The 12,866-nt window shown below is 47.6% G+C and overlaps 2 protein-coding genes across 5 annotated transcripts in view; one reads left to right on the top strand and one right to left on the bottom strand.

Moving 5' to 3' along the window:
• The window catches only part of TMEM63B (transmembrane protein 63B), a 24,788-nt gene extending 23,558 nt beyond the window's left edge, over positions 1–1,230 (bottom strand). Inside the window, exon 1 of one of the 4 annotated variants that reach the window (XM_007193801.3) lies at positions 1,101–1,230. The gene's annotated coding sequence lies outside the window, so the exon portion shown is untranslated. Of the gene's footprint in view, positions 1–279; positions 391–463; positions 607–1,100 lie in introns of those variants that run through there. The other 3 variants (XM_007193800.2, XM_057554776.1, XM_057554778.1) reach the window with 3 other exon arrangements.
• MRPL14 (mitochondrial ribosomal protein L14) lies at positions 686–12,866 on the top strand. The gene is made up of 3 exons (XM_007193804.2): positions 686–826; positions 9,884–9,975; positions 12,381–12,866. The coding sequence occupies exons 2-3, from the start codon at positions 9,905–9,907 to the stop codon at positions 12,745–12,747; spliced, it is 438 nt and encodes a 145-aa protein (XP_007193866.1). The 5' UTR covers positions 686–826; positions 9,884–9,904; the 3' UTR covers positions 12,748–12,866.

The following is a 12,866-nucleotide window of genomic DNA, read 5'->3' as shown; positions in this document are numbered from 1 at the left end:
ATAAAAGACACCGAGGGCATTGGACTTGGAGACCCTGGAATTCAAAACTCGGGGGCGGGGGCGGCAGATTCCCCACAGCGGCGGTGGGCTGATGGGGCGCTGCTGTAACCGCGGAGGGGACGCGCACCTGGACCAGGCAGGTGGGAGAAGAGTGGCGCTAGGGGGCCGGGGGCCGGGGGCCGGGGGCCGGGGGCGGGGGTCCCACCCCTCGGATCTCTCGAGGGGTGGGGACAGAGGTAGGTGTACCTCTGGACCCCCGGCAGGGGTCGGAGCACTCACATGATAGGCTCAGGACGGGGTTGGGGGCAGCGCGCGGCACCACCGGTCCCGCGGGCCCGGGCACCTCTGGGTCCCGCAGGAGGTTGAAGGGAGGGGACGCGCAGCTGAGACCGGGGTTTTTCTTTGGGTGGTGGTGGGATCCTCAAAGAAAAGAGAGGGGGCTGGGGAAGGGTCTTGTACTCACCCCCAGGCGCAGACTCAGCTCCTGCTCGGAGCCCCGGGTTGGGGCGGGGCGGGGCTGGGGGAGGGGGAGGGGGAGTCGCTGGGCGGCTGGAGCTCCGGGCTCCTGCGGCGGCCGCGGCAGTGTCTGGGGGAGGGGGAGCGGGAGGAGGGAGGGGGAGCGGGAGGAGGGAGGGGGATGATGAGGGGGCGGGGCCGCGCAGGTCCCTCCCCCCACGCCGGCACACGCAAGGAGCGGGCGCACTCTCAGATCGCCGTCCGCCCGGCTGGGCCCGACGCGCAGGCGCAGGGCGAGAGGCCGCGTAGCGGGAAGGCGGCCCTGGGCCTGTGGGGGCCCGCGGCGGGATATTCCAGGGCGGCGAAGGCGGTATGGAGTCGGGGGGGGCGGGGAGGGGACGTCACTCTCCTAACTCTCTGCTTCCTCTCTCCCTTGCTTCCCCGCAGGAGGGGTGGCGCACACTCCGGGATGGGTGAGGAAGGGCCGGAGTGCGAGGATCGTCGGCCCTCTGGGGGCCGAGGGGCAGTGGGAGGGTCCCGACGGGGATGGAGGCCTCTGACCCGGACCCTCCTCCCTCCCATCCCCCAAGGGCGGCGAGGGCTCCGGTGGCCACTGCGACCCCGTGCCCCCGGCCCGCGCTCACCTGCCTTCCCGGGGACTGGGCGGGCTGCCGCTAGGTCTCACGAGTTGGCCTCGGCCGGTCACTCTGGCGCGGCTCCTCGGGTTTGTCTGCTTCTCTCTTTCTCCCTTTCCTTTCCCAACCTGGGTCTTGAGATGACTTTGTGACTCGTTTGCCAGGTGCTTCTGTGGTGTGGAGAGTGAGTCCACCGCTTTCACTGTCATGCCAATGAGTGGCTACCCCGGCTCCAGGGGTTTCCTTGGTTTCTCATTTCATCAGAGGCTGCACCTGCCAGGGATTAAGACTGGAAAGAAGAGAGAGAGAGGGGAAGGAGAGAGAGAGAGAGAGAGAGAGAGAGGTGTGTGTGTGTGTGTGTGTGTGTGTGTGTGTGTGTGTAACTCCTGTATGTTACCCACAAAATAGATCACAGAGGCACACAGAATACCAACTTTTCCATTTAATTGTGGGTTCCTGGAAGGCTCTCTTCCCTTCAGGCTTGATGGGGGATGGTCTGGAGACAGAAAGGAAGTATTGCTTTTCAGGTGGGCGGTAAATGAACTTTGCTACCCAAAGAGATTGATGGACTGAATTTATAAAGAGGTTAACAAAAGAGCACATGACAGAGTCACCTCGGGTTACTAGGGAAAAGCTGGGAAGTTGGGAGATACTTGAACTTGGGCTGCTGGACAGAGGAAGGGCACTGCCTACCTGGGTGTGTCTGGTTCTTGTGGCTGGTCAGTGTCTCTGCTGTCTGCTGGCTTTTTCAAGGGTTCATTAGTAGCTTGTGGAATGCAGCTGTAAGGTTTTGATGCAGTTCAAACTGAATTCCCATTCAAACTGAGTCCCATCGGTTAGTTGGAAATCAGTTTAGTGGATCATGGCCATCATTTAAGAAAAAATGAAGTAGAATAGAAAATATCAGAGAGCATTGTACTTAGTAAGGGTTAAGTATTGTTTCTGGACACTTGCTTCAGGTATACACACGTGGTGAGTGTGTGTGAGTGTATTAGGAAGTGTTATGCAATGCGTTTCTGTGTGTCACAGAAAAGTTCGAAACACATTGGTTTCCTGTGTTCTCCTGTTTGCGCTCTTGCCTTCATCAGCCTGCGTTTAGAGTCATTTAAAATTGTCCACGAGGATGCAGTTAGCACACCAGGGATATAGAATAAAGAACAGAGTGGGTCTCTTTTTTCAGGGAGGTTACTATGCTAGAAGACAATTTACCCTTCACTCATGGAAATACGTACAATGGAAGAGCAAGGATTTTGTTGGGGTAGGAAGTAGGTTGCCTTCCTAAGAAGGCCAGAAAGGGAGGTGGGGTTAAGCTGTGTATGGTAGACTGCCTGGTGAGAGGAGTCTTTGTAGGTTTGAATTCTGGGAGCTGTTTTGGGTAGGAGCAAGACGTTTAGATGAAAAGGAATCTGTCCTATTTGTGTTGTTGTTTTTCCCTTTTATGGAATTGTCCATTGTGCCCTTAGAGCTTTTTGGATGTATATTTTCTATGGAACTTTTTACATGTTGTGTTGATTGTATGGTTGTAAATCTGGTGTGATCCATTGCCAAGTAGCCCTTGTAATGGATATGTGGAAAATGGAAATGGGAGTCCGTAGTTACCTGGGTTTGGGACCCCTGAGGATCACTGGGAGGCATTTCTCATGTATTATTATCTTTTTAATAATACAGGTAGGTGTGTTAACATGTGGTGGATTCCAGATCTATTTCTGCTTGTGCCTAATTAGGGTCACTACATATTAACAGACAGAGAGAAGAGGAAACATTTCAGAAAGACCGAAATGAGAACTGAATGAAGTACACCGTGAAATCCATGAAGGAACAATGGCCAAAACGTTTTATTAGTGCCCCTGAATATGAAGGGTAAAAACCTTCCCTGGAGTCCATTTTTTAGGTGCTCTGTTGAGCACTGAACATAATTATTTAGACTCTCCTCATCATCTAGAATCTTACATGATGCAAGAGTTATTTGAAGCCTGTCTTACCCCACTCCTGTCTTGGGGGATTATGACACCTGGACCCACATAAGATGGACTTTCCTATTGTTTTCGTGACTTGGATAGTTCTTATGGCCATGTGGGAACTTGGGAGGGTCTCAAAAATCAGGTTACAATTGATCCTTTTTAGAGGCCAGTGGTTTGTTCTGGCTCACCCTGGTGTGATTTTACATGTGTATTAACAATGACAACCAACTTGTATGAGAGGGCTATGATTCAGATCCCAGAAATGTTGCTCTGGGTCAGGTAATATGCTCTCTTATTAAGAAAAGTGCCAGGTAGCTTATTATTCACCAGTGAAACGCAACTCAGAGTGAGAAAGTCTCCTTGTCGAAAACTTAAAAAAAAAAAAAATAATCTATGTCTTTAGAAAAGAGGGAGTACTTTTTCTAGTCTACTTTAAGATGAAAAACACGTTCAGGACTGAGTGATCTTAAAGAGACACCCATAGTGCTGCCCTGAGAATCAGGGAGTGAGACTATTCTCCCTGGTCAGAATCTGGGAAACAAACTGCTTATGCTGCAGACCTGGGCCCTACTGGTTAATTCAGAGAGGGGTTCCCCCACTTGAAAAACCATCCCTTACGTGAGTGAAGCTAAAACACGTTCATTTCCTTGCCTCTTTGCTCTTACCAATGACCCTTGCTTGACAGAGTCACTGAGGCCTGGAGTAGTGGATTCCAAGGAAACAGACTTGGCAGGAGAGGAGGGGAGGAGGGGTGGAGGAGATACCCTTTCTTTGGGCTTTTCATCCCACCCCCATCCCCCTGTCTGCCCACCTGACATCTCTATAAACCTGGTTCCTTGCCACTGGCTTGGTAGAGGTACTAATAGGAAAGAAATATGTACGTGATTAAGTAGAATTTACCTTTGCCTTGTGCAGTTTTTCTGAGTTAGACCATACCAAGAATGTTATAAACTTATTTCTGGAACTATAGGTGTTTGCACACCTGTGAGGTGAGGATGGCAGGGGAGCAAAGCTAGAAATAGATAAAATCTACACATTGAAAAACCAACTTGAATAATGGAGAACTGTCAGATATTTTTAAGAACCACGATTTTAAATCTGTAACAAGGTGGAGCAAACAAATATACAGGTAAATAAACACGTATAGTTAACCAACAGATAGAGACAAGAACCCTGGAAACGTTTTTTTCTTTGTGAACCACATTGAGAACTGGGGTCCTCACTGGTAGCCATGGTAGAAACAGCCCATGGTGCTAATGAGGGATTGCTATTGCTTCTTGATAGTAACACTGTGAAAACTCACACCTTTGCAAATGTATCAGAATCAGCTTCAGCCTTGGTCCCAGGCTGTGCTGTTTGTGGTGCAGATATCTATTGAAAAAGCAGCTTTTTAATTTCTGAGTTTTAAAAGATTATGTGGCAGCTTTAAGAGAGGAGAAAGAGTACTTGCACTGTGTGGGGTGTTTTTGTTTCTGTGAAGTTTATTAGTGGTTAAAGCAGCACCTTAGCCGGGCAAGTATTGTGCAGGGTGTAGTAGAAACAGCCTTCTACCCTTCTTCCCTTCCTAGGACAAGCCGACAAGTCGCTTAGCAATTCTGACTTAATTTCTTCACCTGCGAAATGGCACTTACTCTGTTGAACCTTCAGAACTGTTCAAAATCCTTAGGAATCAACCCTCCCCAAACTGTTGCTCATTGTTATTTATCTTTCTGTTCCCACTGGGTGCTCAAGAATGAAATCAACCAAGAAAGTGATCTGTGTGAAAGTACTTTGAGAACTGTAACGTGTATACTTATGTGAGATTAAAAAAACTCACAAAAATGTTTAAAAAACAAAACAATTCACAAAACTTCCTGAAAGAGAATCCTTCTGGGACAAATCAGTAATGAGCATTTAAGCAACAAATAAGAGTACTTTTTGGTCCAGAATGATTGGGGCGAAACCTGCAGGAGATGGGAAGGGCTGTCAGCATGACAGGGCAGAGGGTCCAGGGAGTTCCCTTTTGTTTTTTGTTTCCTTGAAGCTGCCAGGCCTCTGCTTTTTCCTGCTTAATTAAGAAGGACATTTATATCCTTACACTAGGCAGAGTTTGTCCGTTTTTTGGCTGGGCTTTGCACTTGATTTCGCCTAGTGTTTCTTATCACTTCTGTCACTTACTAACAGAATCTCCTTTAAACACTCTTTTGCAGTTGGGCTGAACTTTTTGTTTTGTCTCTTTTCTTTAGAACCTGTTTCTCTTGAAAGGCCTTTAAAATTTATGAAACGTGCCAGGCACTTAAAGATGGAAATTGTTCAGGTAGAAACAATGTATAAATATATGTGGATCTGTGATACTAAGTACAACATTTTGCTGATTCCTAAAGTTCAAGTAATGGTACTTTCTAGCTTTTCACAAAGCATCGGGCTCTTTCTGTCTGCTTTTCTAGTTCAGTCTCTATGTATTACAATTAGCTAAAAATGAGCTCTCAGTGTCTAGGAAGCTCCCCCAAGTTACTGGGAGCCTGGGTGAAGGGCACAAGAAAGACCGCCAACCCACCAACATGGAGCCTCTCTGGAGCTGGAGGATGAATTGCAATTGCAGATAAATTTTATACATTTAACAGATACTCACTGAGCTCCATTTGTGTGCCAGGCACTGTTCTAGGTCCTGAGCATGCAGCACTGGACGGGGCAGGCACGGTCCCTGCTCTCACGGGGCAGTGTTCTTCCAATGGGACCTATAAGGTGATGCCAAGTGAAAAACTCACCTGTGTGTCCCTAAAATCTACAGTCGTCCCTGGCCTCCAGAACTGAAGGGAGATCTTAAAGTTAAACTAAGATTTGAAATAAGCATGGCTCTTGGATTGTATTAAGTAATTTCTCTCCCTCTCCCTGTCCCTCTCTCACTCTCTCTTGCCTTCCTTCTCTTGCCCTCCCCATCCCCCCACCCCCAGAGGTTATGATTCACACTCTAAACCGGGATGGCAGTACTAGTGCTGACCAGGAAGTGGCATGAAAAGCCATCTCTGGCACTGGAGTCTTCCGAATACCTGGCCTCCTCTGAGTGAGAGTAGAGGAGGAAATATCATTGGAGTTAGCTTCCTGTGCAAACACAGGACTCAGAATAACATTGCTTGTGAGACAAAGCACTCTATACAGACTGATCTGAAGTTAATCAGGGCCTATGTCTACAGGATGGATTTATCCTAGGAAATAACATCAAGCTCAGTCAGTTGCTTTGAAATAAATTGCAGCCCTCATTACTCTTACCTCATCTGAGCCAGTTGTTTAGTGGTGCGATGGTGTTTTTTCACAGTGGGCAGTGTAAGCACCAGACCCAGGAGATGATTCCGGGGGCCTGTAGACATAGCATGAGCTAATCCTCTCATGACCGGCACCATGGTTCTCCTAAAGCATGTTTGCATGTGATGTGCTGGTTCCCGATATATAGATGAGATCTCTACAGTGTCTGGATTTCCCTGTGTCGAGCCGTGGGTGGGGGAATCTGTCTTTCTGTTGGCTACCTCATTTATTTTATTCAGCAAGTATTTATTTTACTCGCACTCTATCAGGACCTGCTGGGAGCTTTTGCTGGGGTTACAGTGGAGGGGACCACAGATTTTTTTGTATACAAATATACAAGTATATTTGCTTCTTTTATGCTTTCAAGTTCATAGGAATGCTTACTGCTGCCCATTTGATGTCTTTAAGTCCTTTGGGTCTGGAGGTCACTATCAGATCCACCAAAGAGCTAGTGAAAAGTCTTTGAATTTGGTCTTTTCTTGTGAAAATGGAGGTGCTCCCTGCAGACGTGAATGTATTACTTTTGTGTTTGAGGGTAGTACAAATAATCCGGAGTCTGTGTGATTCCTGAGTTCCTATAGTGAGTTCAGATGCCATGTTGTCAAGATCTCTGTGGTTTCTGTGGATAGTGAGTAGCAAGAACTAGAATGTTAGGGGCTATCAGCCTTAACTCCAAAAAAAACAAAAACAAAAAACAAAACCAGATTTATTCCATGTCTGAGTTTGGATAGTGAAAGTTGGAACGGTGAGAGTTCCTTTGGCACAGGACGCCCAGATAGATGTCCTTGGTGTGCAGGAGGGGTGACAGCAGATGCTGCAGCCTTACACAGAGCTGCTCGCAAGAGGTGTGTTTGGGGCCAGGGCAGTTTGGTTGGGCAGAGGTGGACCCAGGTTGTGGTGGTGGCTTCTCAGCAAGGCACAGAGAGGAGGCCTGGGTGTGGTTTGTGCACAGGCTGCCCTGTAGATTTTAGGGAGGTGCCTTGAATGGTGGGGTTTGTTATGCCCAAGTTGGGAAAGTTCTGGGAAGCCTCCAGGCACTTCTGCACTTCTTGGAGTCACATAAATGCTCTGGAGGAAGTGATGCAGTGTGGAGAGGCTGGATGTTGCAATTCTCAGGAGAGGGAATGTGGGTGGCGCTGGACTAACCTGGAGGGTTCTGTGGAGGAGCTGAGGAGCCTCTTTTCCCCCAGGGAGTGAGAGTAGGGGCTCGCCAGCATCAGATGGGAAGGCTTGGCTGAGATTGGACGTAACTGCAGCCTGGACCAGAAGGACTGCTTTTCAGAGCTACTTTTTTTTAAAGCCAATTTTCCATTATTGCTCAGAGTGTGGCTCTTCTTGCCACCTACACTACAAATTGTATTCAAAACCTAAAGTGGACGAAAGTGAATGACTTTCACCTGGTGTTTGTCTACATTTCAGTTGATTCAGCAAGCACTGAGTTAGGTCTGAGTAAAATGTTCATGTGACATCAGTATTCTTGATGGAACAAGGATGATCTAACAGTTGGAAAAATATTAATATTTAAGTTAAAGTTACCATGTTAACTCTGCTGATTAAGAGGGTGGGTTCAGGAAGCCGACTACTGGGGTTCAGATTTCAGCTTTGTCACTCCTAGCTGTGCGACTTGGGCAGATTATCTAACCTCTCTGGGCCTCATTTCCTCCTGTATAAAATGGGGCTAATCATAGTGTCCATTCCGTAGTTTTTGTGAGGCTTAAATGAGATGATAATGTAAAGCACTTAGACACATTATAACTAGTCGATACATTTTCATAAAGAAAGAAAGCAGAAGAAGACCAGGTGACCCTCAAAGCTGCTTCTCACCCTGAGCTCCTGTGTGAAGTGGGCTTTGTACGGCAGAGTGAGGCCGTAGGGTGTGGAGGGAAGACCCTTGGACCTAAGCTGAGGCCACTTCTAGTTCTGCTTCTGCCCTCGGCTAGTTATGGGGCTTTATGCAAGTGCCTTCCTCTCTCTCTATCTCAGTTTCCTAATCTTCGAAACGGGATGTGATATGATGACGATGATGATGGAGAGGGCTAATAGGTATTGAGTGCGGGCATCATGCTCTGTGCTTTGCCTGGCTTACCTCACGATCGTCTTGTGAGTAGGTGTTACAGGTGGGGAGACCCCACGTTACAGTTGGGGAAGCCGAAGCTCATAGTTCCTTCTCCAGGGCTGCCGAGCTGTGAAGGTAAAGCTGGCCTCATCTGATAGTCTTTGATTCTGTGTGTCAGATGTTAGTAGTTCTGTAAGTAGGCCACCTTCTTTTGCATATAAGTTTCTGATCATATTTACATTTTGGCCAACGCTTCCTGGGTTGTCTTAAGGAAAACACTGGCAAATAAGCTTGAGGTTTGAGGCTAAATTGTAGTTAATAAGCATTTCTGGAGTGTTTAGGTATTTCTCTGAAAGTAAATAGTGAGTTTTCCCCCACCATTATTAAATAAAATCTTATCTAAGGTGCTTTGAACTTATGCCAGGCAAAGCTATGTGTAAATACTACAGTGGTAGAGGCTTTCTCAGCAGAGCTCTTGAATGAGGCCCTCTGTAGCCAAACGTGTGGGTGGAAAACAGGCATGTCTTGCAGCTGGAATTACCAGCTGGCTGTAGGTTTTTCTTAAATATTCCCCTCACTGGTGCCCAGGTGTTTCAGGAACCTGGGGATGGCCATATTTGTTGGTGCAAGGGAGCACAGGGTTGAGGTTTTGCAAGCTGCAGTCACCAGTGTTGGGTTGGCGTTTGCTCTTTTGTCTCCAGCTTGCTCTCCCAAAGCCCACTTTCAGCTGCAGTGTGGGGTAGGTAGTTTTTCTTTCTTTCTTTCTTTCTTTCTTTCTTTTTTTTTTTTTTAATTGGGGTATAGTTGCTTTACAATACTGTGTTATTTTCTGCTGTACAGCGAGTAGGTAGCTTTTCTGTGTTACGTTGTCATTTGGGAGACCGACCCAAATAGAGGCCTTGGTCAGTGACTTGGCAAGGGCATCCTTTGGCACTACTTTGCTAACCTTGAGCTGTCCAGGTGTTCTGTCTTTTACATTTGGGAGAAAGGTGATGTGGTGACCGACAACCTGGGCAGCTGCTCAGATAATCTACTTTCCTCCAGGGAGTAAAAGTTCTGGTTTCAGGAGGCACACGAGTGTCAACAACAGGCCAGTGTGCAGGTTTTCCTCTGTGGAGGATGTGGGAAGTGGTTCCTGTCTGGGTGTGTCCCAGAGGATTCGTGCTGTGGAAGTGATATAATTATGAAGGCATTCTCTGTGCTGTTGTGTTACCTACAGTGAGAACTGTGGTGGGCCATTCCAGCTCTCTGACCCCAGTTAGAATATGAATCAGCAAAATTGCAGCTGGAGTTCCATCTAATCATCTGCGTACCTTTTAACCACTAAGGTTTATATTTAGTGACTAATGATCTTGTGCTCAAAGTGCCATCTCCCACACAAGTCCCCAAAAGTCTTAAAAAAAAAAAAAAAAACACCAAACACCAAAAACTACTGGCTGTGAGTGTGGACACTGACTTAGAAATAAATCCTTTTTCCCCCTTTTTCCCTGCAGGATTTGCCATCTTGGGATCCCATGGCTTTCTTTACTGGGCTCTGGGGCCCCTTCGCCCACGTGAGCAGAGCACTGAGCCAACGCCGTTTCAGGTAACTTTTCCTATTAAGTTCTTAAAGCTGTGTCTTTGAGTAAGCCTCCCATCAGGGTGGGGTATTGGTGACTAGAGTGGGAGTGGAAACTCAGGGAGGTGGGCTTGGGGTCAGGGAAATCTAAAGGCATAGATGGAACTGGAGTTTGGTCAGGCCAGGTGAGGGGGATAGGTAAGGAGGCGATATTGCTGTTGAGGACGGGATTGGGAATGGATATGGAGAATGATGAAACCTCCATCCTTGCCAGACTCTTATAGTGAATCCGATGTCTCTCGACCCTATCATTTCTCCAGTGCATTAAAACCTTCTCTTTTAAGAAAATGTATATACATATACATTTTATATACACTTTATATATATACACACACATATATACACATATATACTCTCTATATATACATATATATGTGTATATATAAATATATACTCTCTCTATATACATATATGCATATATATACACAGATATACTCTATATACATATATATGCATATATATACATTTTATATATATATAAAGTATATATCTATATACTTTATATATATATGAGTATATATACTCATTCTTAGTCACATTGCCATACACCTGAAACTAACAGAACATTGTAAATCAACTATAATACTTCATTTTAAAAAAACATATAAATAAAAGGGGGGAAACCCTTCTCTCTTAAAAATGGAATATATATATATATTTTTAAATCACATACTTATTACCATAAACTCAAGCATGATGGAAGTTTGACAACCTCTCCCCTCCCCGTTTAGATGCTAAGCCAGGGCGGAGAGCACAGGTTGCATTCCTGTTGGCAAACATGCCTTTTGGCCCCGTTCGTGCACTCATTCCACAAGTGTTTACTGAGCCCTGTGCCCAGGGTTGGTCATAGAGAGATGAATAAGAATTGCTTCCTGCCCTGGAAGAGTTCTCACAGTTGGCCACGGGAGCAAAGTTGGAAACAAATAACTCTAAGAAAATGTGACCAGTATAATAATAGAGGCTTGTACAGTTCTTTGGAAGGCCTGAGGCAGGGGCTGCTAACGGAGGAGGAGGAGCAGGAGGCGGAGGAGGAAAAGAGGAGGATGGCAGCTGCCTTCCCAGAAGGCAAATGGGGGCAGGTCCTGTCCAGGCCCCCAGGGAGGGCCAAGAGGCCAGGCACGCTTGGAGAGCTCCAGGCGTTCCCGGCCATCGGGGCTCAGAGTGAATGTGTGAGTGGCAGGATAGAGGACCTCAGAAGGCAGGTACATAGAGGCCAGGTTGTTGACAGTGTATACAGTGGGGAACCACTGACCAGTCCTGAGCAGGGGAGTGGCCTCCGTTTTATATTCTAAAAAGAGCTCTTGGTTGGCGGAGTGACGTGCGCAGGGAGCTGGTTAGGACACTAACGTAATAGTCTTGGTGTAAGAGAGTGAGCTGCTGGATGAAGGAAGTGTCGACGGGGGTGGAGGGAAAGGACAGAGGTGTTTAGGAGGTGGTGTCAGTAGAATGGGGTAGCTAGTGGATGGTGATGGAGAGAGGTTTATGGCTCAGGAGCTGAATTTTCTGTAGAAGCCATCATCTAGGCAGGAAACACAGCAGTGGGAGGAGGTTTGCAGGGGGAGGCGATGAAGTCACTGTAGGACCTACTGAGTTTGCAGCATCTGTAGGACATGTGAGGAGTTGGAGTGGAAATATAGGACCGAAAGATAGGAGAGAAGTGGGGCTGGAGATGGAATTTACTAGCTGGAAACAACGGGGATAGAGAACATTGCCCAGGGTAGGCATGTGGAATGAGAGAAGAGGACCCCGGGTCACCCGGGAGAACACCAGCACTAGGGTCCTAGCGGCAGCAAACTAGAATTCCCACTGTCATCAGATGGCTTAATAATAGCTTATTTGCCTTTAATAGGTACTCTTTCTAGTGGGGAAAAATACACTAAAACAAAAGATTGTTACCTTGACTTATTTTCAGTTTCTGCTATGTTGTGTCAAAGGACTCCCTTAGCAGACATACTCACTTGTACCTTCTGGTTCTCAGCAATGTGTAGATGGGACATTTGGTAATCAGTGTATTCTGGGGGAGCAGGTTTTGCAGGCTAGGCAGTGGGCGAGGCCTGGGCCATAAGGTATTCCCTTAATCTTCAGAGGCCTTTTGGAAACCAAAGGCTTTAAATTAAGTCTGCCATGCAGTTTGTTGTAACAGAATATCAATATCAGGTCCTCTTTGAAACCCATCCAGATCGAGGTCCTGACCTGGCAGCAGAAGCTGCAAAGAACTGTGAGGGCACTGCCTTGGGCACAGAGAAGCCTTCCCAGGCACCGCCTCTGTCAGGGCCCTGCTAATGTGCACGCTGCCAAGCCTGGTCTGGCAGAGGCCTCTGCGCCCTGACCAGCAGAGATGCAGACCTCAGACTCTTTTCCTCTTCCGCCAGCACCACTGGGAGCCTTGGTGCAATTCAGAAGATGACGCGGGTACGTGTGGTGGACAACAGTGCCCTGGGAAACACCCCGTACCATCGGCCTCCTCGCTGCATCCACGTCTATAACAAGAACGGGGTGGGCAAAGTGGGCGACCGGATCCTGCTGGCCATCAAGGGGCAGAAGAAAAAGGCGCTTATTGTGGGGCATCGTATGCCTGGTCCCAGGATGACCCCCAGGTTCGACTCTAACAACGTGGTCCTCATCGAGGACAACGGGAACCCTGTAGGGACCCGAATCAAGACACCCATCCCCACCAGCCTACGCCGGAGGGAAGGCGAGTTTTCCAAGGTGCTGGCCATTGCCCAGAACTTTGTGTGAGCAGAGCCCAGGCACCGGCTGCCTGGGGGCTCATGGATGGAGCCGTTCTGAGAGCTGTGCCTCTGCTGAGAGGGAGCCCGGGGCGCAGTGTGCTGTGAGAAAATAAATGTTTTCCTGTA

This window comes from Balaenoptera acutorostrata, chromosome 10, assembly GCF_949987535.1.
Source record: "Balaenoptera acutorostrata chromosome 10, mBalAcu1.1, whole genome shotgun sequence".
In the NCBI taxonomy this organism is placed as follows: Eukaryota; Metazoa; Chordata; class Mammalia; order Artiodactyla; family Balaenopteridae; genus Balaenoptera; species Balaenoptera acutorostrata.
The sequence above is the reverse complement of the archived record's forward strand: the minus strand, read 5'-3'. Positions and strand labels throughout refer to the sequence as shown.